At 42.1% G+C, this 18,427-nt stretch overlaps 1 protein-coding gene across 5 annotated transcripts in view; it reads right to left on the bottom strand.

Annotated features, from left to right (window-relative positions):
- FRMD4B (FERM domain containing 4B) overlaps positions 1-18,427 on the bottom strand; it is a 362,040-nt gene that overhangs the window by 155,108 nt on the left and 188,505 nt on the right. The window contains exon 1 of one of the 5 annotated variants that reach the window (XM_077128738.1): positions 16,065-18,218. The exons of the other annotated variants lie outside the window; for them this stretch is intronic. Within the exon in view, the coding sequence (XP_076984853.1) occupies positions 16,065-16,088 (24 nt within the window). The 5' untranslated portion in view covers positions 16,089-18,218. Of the gene's footprint in view, positions 1-16,064; positions 18,219-18,427 lie in introns of those variants that run through there. 5 annotated transcript variants of the gene reach the window in all.

Below are 18,427 nucleotides of genomic sequence, written 5' to 3'. Positions count from 1 at the left end.
AGACACTGACCACCCTCCCAACATGCAACCACCGGGAACCTCTTTTTTAAGTATCAATAAACTATTCTCCCAGCTTCTATTAGGTACTGGTTACATGTCACATGAGTGCTAAGTACTTCACACATGCAGTGTCTGCTTTCATACTGAGAACAATCCTATGAGGGAAGAAGCGTTTGTATTGGGACTTTACAGTCGACAAAAATTGAAGCACAGAGAGGTTAAGTAACTCGACTAAGGTCATGTTGCTTTAAAGTCGGGTAGGCTCTTAGGTGCCATCAGGTATACCAAAGTAGGACTCTTGTGCATCCCTAGGGGACTCAGTAGAAGAGAAGAACGGGAAATAGGAAGGGAAGAAGTGATAAAGAAGGGGGAGAATTCAGCTTACAGAAGATGAACTTGGGTAATAGCTTTTATTTACATGGGCCATTTCCTTTCATTTTCATAGCAACCCTGTGAGGTAGATTTCCATTATTAGCTTCATTTTTTTGGACGAGAGCATTAAGCCTTGGAGAAGGTAAGGGACTGACCCTAACCCATAAAGTCATCTAGTGAGGAAGAGGAGGAGTAGGATATAAACTTAGTCATTCTGGCTCAGAATCCATGCATGCTCTTAACTGCTATATTATATTATGTCTGTTATAAGGCCATTTCCATCTAGTACATCATATACATTAAATCATATATACCTTAGGCATGTAGCACATCTTTTCCTTACAGTTAAAAATGTTATTGTGGTAAAAATTATATAACACAAAAATTGCCATTCTAACCATTTTGAAATGTGCAAATTCATCAACATAAAAAATTACATTCTTGCATCATTCTGATCACACAAAATAACACTATTCTGGAAAAAATCTGATCCACATTCACCAAATGAGAGCTGGCTGGCTCAGGCCACTATCTGGGGACAAGATCAGAACAGGAGCAGGGCATTTGCAATCACTGTTCCCTGGCTATCTCCTGGTCCACACTAAGAAATATGAGCAACTGTGACAAATGGTGTCTCTATGTTTGCTATTGATTTTCACTGAGCGATTATGATGGAATTAATCCCTGGCTTTGAGTTGCTGACTCTGTCATGCTTATGTGAACCCTCTGGGTGCAGGAAAATATTTATCAGTTATGTGACCTCCTGGCCTGACTCCACATTACTCTGGGCTTAAGATGTAGCCTAGCACAAATACAATCTCTTCAATACAGAAAGGCTCTGAATCATGTGCTCATTCATTCACTCAACAAGTATTTACTGAATACTCTCTAAGTATCTAGGAGCACTGTCCTAAGTACTAATACATATCAGCAAATGAAACTGACAAGGGTATTGTTTCCTGGAACTTATTCTAGAGCAGGATTCCTCAATCTCAGTACTCATGACATTTTGGGCTAAAAAAAAATCCTTTGCTGCAGGTATCCTATGCACTGTAGGATATTTAGCTGCATCTCTGGCTTCTGCTACTAGATGCCAGTGGCACTTCCCCCACCCCTACCCCACCAGCTGTGACAATCAAGTAAGTCTCCAGACTTTGGCAAATGTCCTGTGGGAAGCAAAATCATCCCAGTGGAGAACAACTGTTGTAGAGGTAAGAAGGCAGAAAAGAAATTTAACAATTGAACAAATATGGTATTTTCAGATACCAGTAAGGGCTTTGAAGAAGATAAACTGATAATGGAATTGAGTTCTGAGCATGTGCAAAACTCACTTTTCCCTACCCAGGAAGGAGGAGAAATGAGGAAAGTGACGGAGAGAACTTTTATTGGACCACTGGTCTTGACAAGCAGCTCTAAGAAGAAGAGATTGGAGAGCTAACCCTGTTCGGGGGACATTAGCATTCAACTGCATGCTCCTTTCTGGCTGGCAGAGTGGGGGGAAAGCAGACAAAGAAGCCTGGCCAATGACAGCCACTTCACCAGCTCCAACAGCAACCTGGCAAACAATTCCAGCCAGTATTGGGCAGACATCCTCCGGGGAGGGCATTCTCATAAAAGATGATTTCTTATCAGATTATAGCCTGATACTCATAAGGCTGGTGAAAAGAAAAGCCAGGTTTCAGAGGAAGAAAAAAAAAGAAACAAGACACCTTATTAAGCCTGGAACTGAGGACATCCTAAGAAACCAGCCTGGTGTCAACGAGACACGCACAGGATTTAGAGTCACAGACCTGGGTTTGTATCCCAGCTCTGCCATTCAATGAAGAGTATGGCCTGCAGATCATGTCCTCTCTCTAAATCTCAGTTTCTGTCTCTGTAAAATGGGAATGATGGTGATCTCATTTAGCTTTGGCTGTCTTTTCATTAATACAGGTTGAGCCAAAAATCTACCCCAGAGGTACAAATGATAATGACAGCACCAGGAAAACACTCTTACGTATTGGGCACAGACTGGGGGTTAGGATCTGTGCTAAGCACTTGACATGCATTAGCAGCTTGACTCCTTTCCTAGCGCAATGAGTACTATCATATGTTAGAAATGGTGTGTAAGGTATTGAGTGCCAATATGGTAACCGAAAGTGGTAACTTTAAGTTGGTAAAGTGCTTATTTTTCCTAAGGAAAAAGAAGTTCTTCTGGCTTATTAAGAGGCCAAGCTGTCATATTTAAATTAGAAATGAACCAACCCATTAAACCCTAGAGAGAGCCGAAACCCCACACCTGAGAATTAACTCCATTCTAATTGCTCAGTCATAATTAACAGACGATCCCAAGCTCACCTTGTTTTAGCTGCTCCTATGCCCAAAGCTTGGGAACACAGGTTGCAAACTCTTGTTTCTCAACTGATTGACCAGATTATGTCTAGGGCAAGGCTACCTTTGTCCTCACCCATGCAAAATGTAAATGAATGTTTACAGGTTGTATGGCCTACATCATGTATGGCTATACATGTTTTATCCATCGATTCCTCACAACAATCCTGTGAAGTAGATATTTTTCACCCTCTGTTTTAAAGTAAGGAAGCTGAGGCTCTGAGAGGTTGAGAACAACTTATACAAGGTCCCACAGCTAACAAATGGGCCGAGCCAGGCTCACCGAGTGGCTCACTAAGCCATGTGATGGAGAAAAAAATTGAGGACATGTCTTCCTGGAAGAGGCTGCAATGAAAAGCCCAGGATGATCTCTATAAATACTCTGTCTACACTTTTCCAATTAGAAACTCATAAGGCATTGATGAGAGACTATCAAATGTTTATTTTCAGAAAACCTCTCAGGATATTTCTGCTGTTCCTCTCCAGAAAGAAACATCCTCTTTACTTAAAACCAGTTGTTAGGGCTGTATTTTTAGACATCATGGTACAGAATCAATGAGTCAAAAAAGAAAGAAAAAAATGGGAGGGCACAGGTACTGTAAACAGGAAAAGTTACAAGTGTAACCAAGAAACGCTGAGAGCACAGCTTGTGGGTTGCAGGGGTTTTAGTTTTTGTCTACAGTTCAGGCTAAGCAGAAATGAAATTCTCTGGGCGCCTTGTAGAAAATGGAAATTTTAGCTTTGGTGATTATGCAAGTAGCAGCCACCCTGTGGTTTGGAAACTTTTTGCTTTGCCAACTGTCAGTTTGCTCTTTTCCTGTGAAAAAACAGGCTGTAGGAAGGAGCAAATGTACTGCATCTTTCAAAAACTTGACGTAAAGACAAGCACAGCTAGGGTGAAGGGATTTTAAAAATAAACTGTAGTACTTGTAATTTAAAGATATTCTAGGTACCCTTTATTCACTGTATATTACATTTGGAAACCCTGGGCTGAATATAAGCCACCTACAGCTTAAACAGATCACATTCATTATCCAAAAACCTAAAAATAGCAGAACTTAACAAACTAACTTAAAAACCTGAATGAAATTTATACTAATTTTGGAGTACACATGCATTGTCAGAATTTTCGTGTTTCAAGTTTCATCAACTCTGTTGGAATTTTTCTGATTTATGCTTTGCAAAGGCTCTTTATTCTTTGTGGTCCATGTGAAAGTTCTGAGGGAATTCATAATTAATACAAATGGATTCAGTCCAGAGTCCTAGCCTGTCTCTAATTGGTTGGTGGAAATGTTATATTTGGGCAGGGGATTTAGAAAAGCATTATCAATTAACGAAAACAGAAAAGTCAAACTCCTTGGGGATAATACAGAAAAACTCTTAAAACTAAAGTCCAAGGGTCATATCACTGTCACCGAAGAACCATCTTCTCTCAGCACAGAAGTTTCTAATACTTAGCGATGAAACTTCTTTGTCACCGAATGCAGGCCGTGTTTTCAAATGGGATTCAGACTCTTACAAGGGAGTCAAAGGTCTACAAACAAAAACTCAAACTGGAAGCCCACAGGTCAGGAAGAAGACAGACATATGAAAAAGGAACCAAAAAAAAAAGACTTCTGGGAGAGTACCAGAGACCACAATGAGGGAGAAAGAACTGCTTTGAATAGAGAATCGAGTGCTATGCTTGAGCTGTGTTACAACAGGTCATGAGAGTCCAATGTTAAGGACAATCAAAATTAAAAATTAAAGTAAATAAACTCACAATTAAGTAAATTATATTAAAAATGTAAGTAATATATGTTCAAGATCCATCACTTTCTAATTATTTTATTACATTTTACTATCTTTGCTCAACAGTTTCATTGACAACTATTGAATCTGTGTGGGAGCGATCCTGGTTAATAGGGTGCCACTGCCAACCTCTTCCACACTCTGTGATGTCACGTTTGGGAGCCTGCGATCCGTCCCAGTGAGCACATTTACACCTTAGAAATTGACAAGCTACAAACCCGCAAGCACTCCAAATCTGGGCTTTCCCCCCACCTCCCTGCCCCAGCCCACCACTGGATAAGTTCAATAGAGGAAGGAGCTTCCAGGAAAAGTGTGATGTTCAGACTGCTAGGTTTGATGTTATGTCAGGATGTTGAGGCCACTGAGAAACTGTGCGATCAAAGTTTAAGAACAGAGGCTTTGGATTCGGACAGAACTGGGTTCAAAGTCTAGCTTGCTTAACCTTTCTAAGAATCATCTTTTTAAATCTCTAAAATGGAGCCAATACTAGCAACCAAAAGGGCTGTTGTGCTCATGCTGTCCTGCCATGGGGCTTGACAAGCAGAAGTCAGCATAAAAGGGAAGCGATTTTGTTTATTATGATGTTCTCCTGACTTAGGACTGCAACTCGTATCAAAATGCCCGGTGTTACCTGCCTTTCCTTTCCTTTCCTTTCCCCACGGGAATGTAAGCTCCACAAGGGCAGAGATTTGTTCTGCTTACTGGTGGCCTAAGGCCTGAGATTTCTACCCATTTCTACCATTAAGTTTCTACTGGCAACAGAATGATTCCTTCGCCTCTTAATTGCCAGATTCCCCTCAGCTGGGTTGTGCTCTTCTGGACTCCATCAGAGCCAGACTCCATCCATTCTTCTCCCCTGCTCAAGGAATCCACCATGACCTTAAAGCATCAGCGAAAGAGGCTTCCAGTTTTTTCATTCACAAGCAAAATTGAGCACATGTCATTGTGCTCTGTCGGCAATTTTCTCCCCAGTTTCGTTCCTGCTCTATTCTCATCTCAGTTCTGTTCTGCCGCCATCAGAAGGGACGCAGCTTGTGAGTGGAAATCTCCCCAGCACGTGGGGCTGTATCCAGGGAACCAAATATTTTCCCCTGTGGCTGGGCCTCAGCATTGTTCCTCAGACTTGCTCTCCTGGAGCAGCATTTCTGCCAGGGCTGGGTGGGGCTTGGGTCAGTAGAAAAACATGTGCTTCTGGAAAGAGCTGCCTGGACCGCAGGCTGTGCAAACTCAAGGGAAGTCATTAACTTCTCAATTCCATGTACTTTTACAATTCCACTCGCCTTAGGTAGGGGGCGAGGAAGGATGGGGCTGGCCACTCAGCCCATCAGTGCAGGGCAGGGCCTGGGGGCAGCACCCAGGGGTCAGGCAGCGACGATGGTCTAACTCACTGGGGACACCAGGCACCCCACTTACCCTCTCTCACAAGCAGCTGTAAAGTGAGGATAATTTTGCCCAGTGAATGGTAGGCATTCCGTAAACAGCAGTTATTGTTATTACTATTTTGGGGGATAGTGTAATATTTAAGAGGTGTTTGGAGCATGAGAGGCAAAAGCACAGGCTCTGCAAATGGACTGACTTGGGTTCAAACCCTTGCTCTACCCTTTACTGCCTGTGTCACCCCGAGCACGGTATCTCTCTTCTCTGAGCTGTGGTGTCCTCATCTGAAAATGGGCATAATGTTAGCACTTATGTCCCTAGACTGGGAGAACCACCCAAGACTGTACACATATATGTGCATATGTATATGAATATGCAAAATGCTTACCAGAGTGGACACTCTATAAATACTAATAATTATTATTGTACTAAATACTAATTAATATATTAAATGCTAATAATTATTAGTATATTATTATGCATTTCACTACTATAAACCATGCAGTTGCTATACATTCCTTCAGGGCAGATGCTCTCCAAGGCCACGTTCAGGTGCTGGGCAGGTGGTGGGCTGCTGCTCCTCTGCCCCAGAATCCCACCGAAAAGAGAGGAATGCTCCAGCCATTTGGAAACTTGGCATGAGCACTCCACTTAGTAATAATGTCACCTCGCGTGTGTGGAGTGTTTTAAACTTTTAAAGTGCTTTCTCCTCTATTTCTTCTTTTGAACTTTACAATGAATCTTGCCATGCCAGAAGTCTTATACTTCCATTTTACAGATGAGGCAACTGAGGCCCAAAGAAGGCATGTGACTTCTCTGCAGTCACAAAGCTGGTCAGAGCCAGGACTGCTGATGCTTTACTGCCAGGGCCTATACAAAAGTGTTTAGCAAAAAGTAAAAACAAAGAAACAAACAAACTAAAATAAAAGCCAACCTCGGTATGGCATGCTTCATCTTGTGCATCTTACAGTGAAGGGGTAGCTTCCCTAACAGTAAATGAGGATTGTAAAGAGAAGGCAGTTCTCCCGTGCCCTGGGGGGCTTTTGGGACTCTGCAATGCTCCCTCAGCACTGTACTGGCTGCCCTGATTGTTCAGCTTGACAGTCCCTGAAGCCTTTTATGATACTAAAGTGAATGAAAAGAAATACACTTTTAAAAAATTGGAGAATTTTACAACAGCCCTGAGATAATTGCTTTCTCTGGCTCGGGAACTATTATTCCAACTACTGTCACCTCCTTTTAGAGTCCTAGAGAGTTTAATGCACTGGAACAGGGAAGAGTTTTACCAAAGAGAAGTGATTTGTCTAAACAAGAAGAGTGGATCCACTGGTATTGGTAAAAATTGAAGGTGGGGGAGGAAGATGTCAGAGTCAAATCCTGGTGCCTCCAGATTTCCATAGATAATTTGGCTGAGAATTAGAAATATTTGTAGAACTTTGAGTGTTATTCCATTATGATGTCTGTCTTTCTGTGTTAGAGTCAAATGAAATGCTGCTTAGTTTCAACAGAAATTCAAATGTATCTCTTTCCTCCATAAACAAGACAAAGATAAGTTATAATTAAAATTGCATTGGGGACAACACGGACTATTTGTGTGTGTGTGTGTGTGTGTGTGTGTGTGTGTGTGTAATTGGATATTACTCTATTCTATCAATTCTTTCTTTTGATTATGTAGTAACCAATTTCCAACAAATTGAGACTTTGTCCATTTTGCTGGCTTTTTTTTTTTTTTTTTTTTTGCCTTCCAGCGACTATTTTTTGAACCCTGTACCAGTTCCTGGAGACAGATGAGTGGCTGCTCATTTTTATTGGGGTGGGGGGAGGAAACGGTGTCAGACAACTGAACTTTGTGTGATAGTCAGTGACCAGAAATTATTTTTCTTTTATTTGCAAATCATGAGATATGGCACTTTGAGTGACCTTGCAGCTTAGGGCGAAGATAAGGCTAAAACAGGACAAATCTTTTGCATCAGTGCCCAGCAGAATGCTCTACAGTGGGGCAAATATTCTAGAGTGGTTTGGCCTTGCACGTGGCTTACACTCTAAAAGCAAAGCAGCTGTAATCAGGTGTGTCTGCCTCAAGGAGAGAATCCAGAGGAAGAGCAAGCAGAAGAGAACAACAGGCTGGCTTCAAACCTGCTTTTGTTACTAGGCTGGGTGGCTAAGCTCTTTTGAGCCCTCAGATTCTCATCTGTAAAAGGGGAGGATAATATTATGCACAACCTTTAGCACAAATCTCACTTCAAACTGTTGGGATTTCCTTCTCCACCCCCCTTTTTTTTTCCGGGTTGTTAGATTCATAGGATAGAATTAAGTGGTGAGACTGGCAAACCCACCAATTCACAGGATGACTTCAAATCCTCCTAAATCCTAAGAAAATAATAAAACAGAACAACGGGATGTGGGAGGGTTGTTACTTTACAGAGTAGTTAGGAAGGGACTTTTAGAGGAGGTAGTATTTAAACTGAGCTGGGGATAATGAGGAGCCAGACTTGGGAATATCTGGAGGAAAAAAAAACATTCTAAATAGGATCAGTAAGTGCAAAGTCCCTGTGGCAGGAAGGAACTTGATTTGTTTAAGACAGAATTGGGCAACCTTTGTTGTACCCTCCCCTATGGCCTTTTAAAACACTTTTTTTTTCCTAATCCCTCCCTCAATGGTAAACCATATATATCTGTTGGATAGGGTTGCGCTTTGGAGGGCCACGAACAATGAATGATAAGAGCTAAGATTTTTTTCACCCCTCAAGAACCAATTTTCACCCTGGTTGGAGGCAAAATCACCTGTTGAAAATACATAGCTTAAGGAAAAGAGAGTAAATGTGGCCAGAGCTTGGTCACCAAAAGGAAGAGTACAGGAGAGAATGTAGAGAGCTACGGAGCGGGTTACATGAGTGATTCTCAAAGTGTGGTCCCTGGACCAACAACACGAGTATCAGACGGGAGCTGGTTAGAAATACCAAGTGGTCCAGCAATCTGCCTCTTAATAAGCTTTCCTATGTACTCAAGTTGGCAAACCAGTGTGCTAGACCGTTCACCACACGGTGCACTAGAGGAGAGGGTTTGGGTCTCCCGCGGCAGTGGAAAACCACGGGAGGTTTCAGGTGTGGAGGAGGCGTGGCTGGGGACATTTATAATCCATGACTCTGGTTACCGTGAGGAGGTCGAGGAAGCTGGAACACGGTGGGGTGGGGGCAAAAATGGAGGAAGAAAAATAGTCAAGAAAGCTTTTGCAGTGGTCCTCACCTGCAGATGGGGATAAAAATATCAACTTCAGAAAGTTGTCGTGAGGATTAAATGAGTTAAAAAAGGTATGGAACGTATGCTTGGCATGTAGTACGCACCCAACAAGTATCAAAATTCACTCTTCCAAACTCTTATTAATTAACAGCCAAATACACACACATGCCCTAGCTACATCCCTCTACTTATGCCACCGTAACCTATTCAGCGGGTGGGCTGGTAAAATATCTTTTGGGGCTGGCAAATCTGTAACATGTTTTCAAGTCTGCTTCTGGTCATGCTGAAGGGCCACGTGTTCTATTCAGTTTCTTTTTTTTTTTTCTTTTTTGCTATGAGATTTAGCCGCTGGCATAGAAGATGAATTCCATCATCAACTTTGGACAGCTTTCACATATATAAAACAGCAAGTGCCCTCTGCAGGGAGGTGAGACAGCGTAGGGTTAAGAGCACGGGCTTAGGTCTCAGGCACACCTGGACGCAAGACCTGACTCCAACAATATTCCGCGGGACCATACCCAGGTCATTTAACCCCTTTGAAGCTGTTTCTTTAACTGAAAAATAGAGATAATAATGTCTATCTCCTAGGGCTGAAGGTGAAACGGGAAGAGGTAAGGAAGGCACCCAGCACCCTGCCAGAGGCTCCAAATTGGCTGTGATGGTGACTAATCATTGAAGCTCCCAAAGGCACAATGTGGATACATTAACCATTAAGAAAAAATATCGTTCTGCAAGCTTCAGAAAGGTGGAAAATGGTTTGGCTGGGAGAGACATCAGTGGGACAGGGAGATGGACCAGATAAAATATCCCCAAGCACTTAGTGCTTATACACTTCCTATATACCCACATATCTATACACATCTAATATACACACACATATTGAATGTGTGTGTGAATTTGTATACAACACGAAATCAAATCTGAAATAACCCAGCCAATCAGCTCAGGAAAATATTCCTCATGTTTTTATATCATAGACATATGAGCCTTCTGAGAGGGTCTTCTTGATGGAGGGGTTAGCTTCAGAGCTGACCTAATTTGATCAGGAAAAACTCCTGTCCCTGACACAACCCACCAAGCCCTGTCTGGTTCCTGCCCACCTTTCCCCTTGTTTTCTATTCTTTTCCTCTTCATTCTCTGGGCACCAGCCACACCAGCCCTCTTCTAGCTTTCCCTCTATAGGAGCTTCTTCCTACCTCAAGGCACAAGGGGGTTAGGAAAGCACCTAGTTAACCTGGTTTATCCTTTAAAACACAGATTAAAAATCATTTTCTCAGGGTGAAGACTCTGGAGCCAGACTGCTCAAAGTCCAAGTCCTGGCTTAGATATTTTGCTGGCTGCCTACCCATGGGCAAATGACCTCATCTCTTTGTTACTGGGTTTCCTGATCCGCATAATGGAAGTAATAATGGTGCCTTCCTATGAGGCTTATTTAAATGAGCTGATGCACACAGAGTGTCTGGAATAGCACATAACTCTTATCATGAGTGCAATCTGTTCTTTCAGCTCTCTGTAATTCTGCATGGCAGCACTTTTTAAATAAAATTTTAATAAAACAAATTTTATTGATTTGTTATTAATAAACAAATGCACTCTGTGTTACTTAATATCTGCCTCCCCCAAGAGAATACAAGCTTCACATGCCGGAACTATATCTGCCCTCTTAACTACCGTACCCCCAGCTTGTACAATGCACCATGCACAAGAGGCTGCTAAAAAAAAATATCTGTTGAATGAATAAATGGAGTTGCATATCATTTTACAAAAATTGGGAAGGCAATGTTGTATTCTCCTTTCACACAGAACAATTAAAAGGATCATCTGTTGATCATGAGTTTCTTTTAAAAAGAAAAGAAAAGGAATAACGCGAAGCAAGGTTTGCGGCTGGTTGGACCTCAGCACCTGTCCTGGTAGAGGGGGGCTTGCACCTCGAGGTGGGCACCTGGGGACGTGCATCGTTTACCACCAACAACCTCCTGTTCCTCCAACTCAAATGGAGTGGTTACTGCAAAAGCTCTGCAGATTTCCAGATGAATCCCCAAAAGTCGGACGACTGCTTCTCATGCTGAACACAGCAATTACTTTCAGGTCCCACTAGAGTGACTTGACTCTTAACTCAACACAAGGTCAGGTACCCAGAGGAGCCCTGCTTCCCTCTACCCTGGTTGTTGCTAAAGGTAGGACTCCTGGTCCCAGAGGAGCAGCATAAATAGCTGCAGAAGGGCAGGTGGCAGGACTTTCTCTTGGATTCTAAATATGGTCTATAGAGTCTATGGCAGTTGGTGAAAATAAGGTTAGGTGCCAAAGGATTCCAGAAAAACTCACTTCTTGGGCATGACACAGAGGCCAACTAGGGCCTTACCATTTCTCTGAAAGATACACAGTCCACTTAAGACTGTATTACTTAGGTCTGTGAATGAGGTTAAAGGGATTTGGAAAACACCCCAAATATAGGCAAAACCTGCATTAATGAGAATTTGGGGGGAAGGCGTTCTGTAACTTTCAACAGTTTTTTATTGGGCCCATGTCCTTAAAACAGTTTAGAGCCATGTCCAAATGAACTCCTGATCTCAGGCCAAGGCCAAAGTCTGCAATGGACATATTGCAATTACAGGCATGTGAACTTTTACCCAGGGAAATCCAGACAAACGTCTGCAGGGTTAAGTGCTCTCAAGTGTCCAAATGAGGGGAGGCTGACGGATATCCTGAGTATCAGGATGCAGAGATCCAAAGCTGGAGAATGAATAGCTGATTTGTATTTATGTTATCATGAACATTAGCGGCCCTGAAAAAGATTTCCCATTCACCACTTTACACGTCCAACCCTCTGGTGGTGTCTGAATATTCTCATGCCATCTTTTTCTTTATTTGCCGTATTTGGGATAGTTGTACAGTAATACTATTATTAAATAATATTAACTGCCATTTATTAAGTTGTTCAGTGTCACACCTTAGCTCGAATCCCCTCCCCCCGACAACCTTATAAGGCGGTTATAAATATTCTCATGAGGAGCCCAGAATGGGGTCACTCAGTTCACAAGTGTCAAAGCCAGGATTTACATGACAACATTTGGAACTGCATTCTTGTCACTGCCTCTCTCTCAGTGTTCTTGAGGACAGTGCCATCAAATCAGAACCTTTATCAATGGATTGAGCTCCAAATGTTTTGGGGACTCAATGTCTGCCCTAGTTGGCATTATTAGATTTACATCTAAATACACCCCTACCGGTTAGGTCCTTTAACTTCAAACTTATGGCTACTTCGCTACTCATGGCTGTTTCATGTCAACACTCCAAACGTGAGCGGCAAATGATCTAAGAGTCAAGTTGGTAAGAGCCCCTGAGATCAATGAAGAATTCTGATTTGCACTTCCCCCTAACTGGGTTTCCTAAGGCATGGCAGCTCCCTGCTTTCCTCGGTAGGCGGGAGCCTGGTACGTTGCTGACGCAGTACACACAGGAAATAGGTGTGGCTATGTGAAGAATCTGTAATCTAAGGAGCAGTGTCAAATTTCAATAGGAGAGGAATCACACCCATCATCCCCAAGGCCCTGATTTCTATCTAGGCAGCATCTTAGTGTCTAATTCCAGTCAGCAATTTCAGCAATTTCCCCGTTTCTAACTTTGCCTGTCTGGTTTGCTCCTACCGGCAGGGACATCGTCCTCAGAGCCCGTGCCCTGAATTCCTTTCTGAAACACGGTGGTAAGGAAGAAAGGAAAGAAGGAGGAAGGAAGGGAGGGAGGAAGGGAGAAGAGAGGAAGGGAGGGGAGGCAGAAGTAAAGAGAGGCAGACACAGCTGAATTTATCTGGGCAATAAGGAAGTAACTGCGAATAGTTTAGAGGAAGAGCATTTAAAGTTTAAGAGAAGCCTTAGTATTTAAGTCCCTCACCCACAAATGTGGGTTCTGAGGCCCTGATGGGAAAATTAACTCCTCAAAACCATAAAACATATTGGCAAGTTGCAGAATTAGACCTGAACTGTGGCTCGTTCTCTCTCCCCCTTTCTCTGGGGCTTACAGATAAAGTCCTTCTCTGCTCTTCCAGATAGTTCTATATCATGACAGGCCAGACTGTGGGCTGCTCCCATTCTTGATTGGAAAACCGAAATCTAAACACAGCTGGTAGAAAGGATGGTATGAAAGTAAAGTCTTAAAAGAGCAAGTACAAATCTTGCTGACATGTTCATTTTAATTTACAAGGAAAGAAAAAAAGAAAAGAAAACCAAAAGAGGAAATAGATCAACACAAGAAAACAGTCACATCCACAAAGACTTTCTTTAGAGAAGAAGAAGAAGAAAAAAAGAATCTGAAATAAACAGGAAATGGTCCAATATATTCCTTTTCTTAGATTGCTGTTACTGGAATTGTAACTGCTTGCTTCGCCTATCCTTGCCAGATTACATTAACTAATTTAATGTATATTTCACCGGCAGTCAGCTTTATCTATGCAGTTTAGGGAAAAGTCTTTCATTTAAAAATTTTTGCAGTCTGCCAACATCAAGTAAGAAAAAAGTCTTAATTGGAGCTTCATAGAGTCCATCTCAGGGGCAAACAAACGTCTCATACTTCAATTATGATCCTGGGAAAGGTCTCAGCTGTGAACTCACTGATAATTCTGGGTTCCCACGACATTTTCAAAGCAAAGAGAAAGTGTTTTAGTATGTCTTCACCTAGTACTATGATTTGTCGTGACTAAGGACAAGGCTGCCTGTTCTTTTTCTTGGGGTCTTTTGTGCACCTGCCCTCTGGGTGGAAGGTGGGGATAAAAGGAACCAGGTGTCATTTGGGAAGGCACTCTCCTACTCCTTCCGATTGTCCGATCCCTCTACTCCAAGACGTATGCATGCATGGAAAGCGACTCGTGCTGGATGAAGTGCAGAGAGTATTAGAAATTAGGAAGAGCAACAAGCTGGCTCTAGAAACAGCAGGGTGGTGGACAGATGCTGGGCTGTGCTTGGCCACTAATGGGCTGTGAGTTTTTAGGAAAATTACTCCACTTCTCTGGACATCAATCTTGTCAGTAATAGAAACGAGGGGACTGGTCAAAGTGACGTATTAGGTTTCTCGCAGCTCCAATGTTCCATGACATAAATATATTTAAGAATTCTACTTGACCAAAGATGTCTGTCTATTCACCCCACCCACACCCCCTAACAGTTGAGTGTGCTTTCCAAGGGGGGCATAGACAATGGCTTCAGCAACTTTCTAAGTAGTAGGAACTTCCCTGTGTCCTCCATATACAGGACTAAATAAATGGTGCATCAGAACACGTGTCTGTCTGACATTTTCAGCCCTGTCCTAGGAGGTATGTTTTCTGATCCCTGAAAGGGCTGCATTATAGCGTCTTACTTCTAAGGAGGTTCTTTGGCTTGAATGTGTGTGTGTGTGTGTGTGTGTGTGTGTGTGTGTGTGTGCAAGGCTTAAAACAACAGAATTTTATTCTCTGACAGTTCTGGAGGCAAGAAGTCTGAAGTTCAGATGTCAGCAGGGCCATGCCCTCTCCAGAGTCTCTCTGGAGAATCCTTCCTTGTCTACAGCCTGAATCTTAAGAGCAAGGCCATTGAATGTGAGGCTCAGGGTCCATATAAGTTTGCTCTGAGAATCCAGGTGAGAGGGCTACATTTAGAATAATACGATCACATTCCTTCAGATTATTAGATACCTTTAGACAGAACCAATTTAGAGACAACAGATTCAGTTCTAAGGCTATACTACTGTGTTATGTTACAGCAAAGGATACTCCCCCAGTCCCATTGCAGCATATTTACTCCCTTGACGTTTCTCTTCTCTCCCCAGTTCTACCCCTTCCTCCACACACTTCCTGCTGTCCCCCGGAGTACTGCAGTCTCCGGGATGAGACAATTTCCTTTGTTTTCTGAAGTCCCAGATTTTCCTCCCCGGCTCCTATTTCCAACATCTACCTATCAGGAAAAGAAAAAGGACGTGGGGCTAGCCTTCATGAGTTTACCATCAACACACTACAAGGCGGGGAAGTAAACAAAGAACTCCTTTTTAATAAGGATATAGGACTTCCTCCGACAAATCATAAAAGTTTTTAAAATATTAATTAGTAGCCATCCCCTCAAATGGCCTTTCTGAGATCTCTACCTTGAGCTGTTGAGTTCTTATCACGTACAGTCTTTGCCATAAACGAGACCAGGGGACAGAATTCAATTTCCCTGCTTCTTTCTCGAGGCGAAACAGGGCAGGACATCAAAGGGTCTTTTCAGAGAGGCTGTTAATGAGTTTGAGCATGCCATAGGATCTTTGTTGCCAAAAAAACAGGCAAAAAACATTTTTGAAGTATTTTGTTGCTTGAAAAATAGGGAAGGCCCCCCAACCCCTCTTGCTGATGACATGATTAACAATGACAAATTAAAAAGCATTCTTGAGCTGCTAACTGAGACAGTTCCTGCCCTCTCACTGTCCTTTCCATATCTGTAGAAAAGCTCAAGTCTTTAAAAAAAAAAAAAGAAAGAAAGAAAACAGAAAATAAAAGAAAGAAAAAGTTGGTGGGAGGCCAGGGGGAGCAGTGAGGTGGAATTACATACTGCAACAGTTACCGAAGTTCTGAAATAAAACAAAAAGTCAGCCTTGTTGGACCTTCTTAAATGAGCAAAGATAGCATTTTAAACAGGAAAATCCTCCCATAGATAGCAGTGAAGGACCAGGTAGGTTCACTTCGGGTTCCAACGGGGGCATATGGAAAGGAATTATTTGAAAAGAGCAAAGATAAATATTTCATAGAGATTCCTCTTCTGAAAGTTGGGTTCTAGATTTTAGTACTTAGATTAATTCAACCCCCTTACAATATCAAAATCTGCCCCAGATTTTGCTAAGAAATGCCAATAAAAACACACAAAGCACTATTACACAGTTCGTAACTGGAAGATTGTAAGAAAAATTGTTCTTACCTCTGAACCATGATCTCGGCTCATTTAAAGGGACTGGAGAGAATGTGTAAGACAAAGGACACATGTATCAAGCACTTGTGTTGTGTGTGTGTGTTCTCCAAATACGAACTGATGGAAGTAGGGACCTAAAAACCCCCGACGCCTTCCGCTGCCATATAATCTCAAGGAAATGACCGTACAGTTTGTTGCTTTGATTAGAAACAAAGGACTTTTAACATGAGTCAGGGGAGCAAAGGGAAAAGAAAAAAAAAAATCTGCTATTTCTTTTGGCCACCCAAAGTCCCTCTTCATTACATGTTTAAAACACATGATGAAATGTGTTTACTGTTTATTAAACCTCATTGATAAGGCGTGATCTGGGCTGGAAAACGATTCAGGAATAGGCAATGTCATGGAAGAATCCAAACATCAATTTTAGCTCTTCAGTCTGTGCATCTTCTGAATGAGGCAGGGAATTTAATGAATGCAAAGAAATATAACATTTAACTCACTTTCATGTCAATAGCTTTCATACTCAGAAAGCCACTCAGAATTCAGTAGGAACTTGAATTGATATTACCTCAGTAATATCAATCAGTAACAGCAATGCCAGCCATAAACCAAAGATGTTGACAGGAGATTATGGTCTCAGAAAGGATTTATTTCATCATTTGCATCTCACAAAATTATTATTATTGGAATTAGCCAACGGAGAGGAAATAATCATAACGCTTTATATTTGAAGGTGAAACAGAGAGAAAATATACACTATCCAGAAGATCCGAAATAAATTTACTTGTTATTTTTAGAATGGTTGAGTAAGAGCTTGGGACGTGGTACTGTGTTTCCACCACCTGAAAAAATAACCTTCTGGACTTCACACATGTGTGTGGTATGGTTGAGAACATGAGTTCCAGAGTCAGGCAAACCTGGTATGTCCTTGGGATTGTAACTTAATCTCTGATATTACGTTTCCTTCTTTATAAAATGAAGCTAAAAATCCCTATCTGATGGGGAATGGAAGGGATTAAATGGGGTAATGCATGCAGGCACGAAGTCTTTGCCTGGCATCAACCATGCATACCATAATACAGAGTGAAGTACCCGCGCCCCCCAGCCCAAGAGAAAAAAACCCCTCAGAAATGAGACATTGGCTTTATCTTCAACTCCCTTTAAAGAGTCTATTTTCCTTGAACCACCATGTGGTGTCTGAGGAAGGCAGGCTAGCCTGGAACAAACTCAGTCAATGCCAGTTTTGAATGCTTTTAGAGGTCACTTGATGAAATCAAGAGAAAAGGTAGGAAGGAATTTAATACAGATTAAGTAATTATTTGTGGGTGTGTGCCCTCACAATGAAAGGATTTGGGGGTTAGAATAAATAATTTACTTAAATGTTACTTTAAAAAGCCATACAGTTGATGGCTATGTGGTGGAGCTCAGGCATAGACACTGAGAGGATGAATGGACAAAGAAAGTAAAATGTCGTGCAACAATCTTTCCAGCAAGGCATCATATATGGAGCCTCACAAAGAGCTATACCTCAACTCCCCTAGGCAGAAGTCAGGTTGCTGTGCTTAGGAAAACTGCAGAGGATGACTCAAGGGGACTCATGTCTCAGTGGAAACACACAGATGCATGTAAAGAGGCTGAAGCCACTCGTTTCCTAAAGAAGGCGAGCATAAGGCAGCAATCATTCAAATTACTAATCTGCATAACTAATGATTTTAAATATATGTAAATAAATGAATCAACCAAATATTAGCAGTAAATATTCTATTTCATCTACATTTCTAAACTTGCATGTATTCAAGTTGGCACAATCCATTTGTTTTGCATCTTCTCATGAGGGAATCAGGAGTTACCTTATATAGGGGGAACCTTTCATTTGTGCATCTATAGCAGTAATAATTCAATAAATGATAGCTTTTCTTACTGGGCTGGAGAGTCTATGGAGAGAACTAGTATGTCATTTCTGAGTGTATGGTGAGAACTTTTTCACTGCTGAAGGACAACCGGAGATTTGGTACCCAGTTTTGGAACGAGGGGAACAGGATGAATTAGGTTAGGCAAAGCTGCAGTCAGGAGGCCAGGCCAACTTGAAGGGCCAGGTGGAGGCTGCCAGGCCGAATACAGGACAAGGTCAGCTCAGGGCTGTGGGAACACATACGGATGGAAGCCAAACAGGGGTCTGAAAACTAGGGGGCTGGTCAGAGTAGGTGTTTGTGGTTTTTGCCTGACCAAGATCTGTTTTACCTTTTCCTAATCACAAATCCTTTCTTTTTTATGGAGACACCATCCAACTACCTAGGGTGAGGCTAACTCCAAGTCCCTGATCATGTGATTCGGGGTTCACCATAATACTCTACACCTCTTCTCTCCAGATA

This window comes from Tamandua tetradactyla, chromosome 15 (assembly GCF_023851605.1).
Source record: "Tamandua tetradactyla isolate mTamTet1 chromosome 15, mTamTet1.pri, whole genome shotgun sequence".
Lineage (NCBI taxonomy): Eukaryota > Metazoa > Chordata > Mammalia > Pilosa > Myrmecophagidae > Tamandua > Tamandua tetradactyla.
The sequence above is the reverse complement of the archived record's forward strand: the minus strand, read 5'-3'. Positions and strand labels throughout refer to the sequence as shown.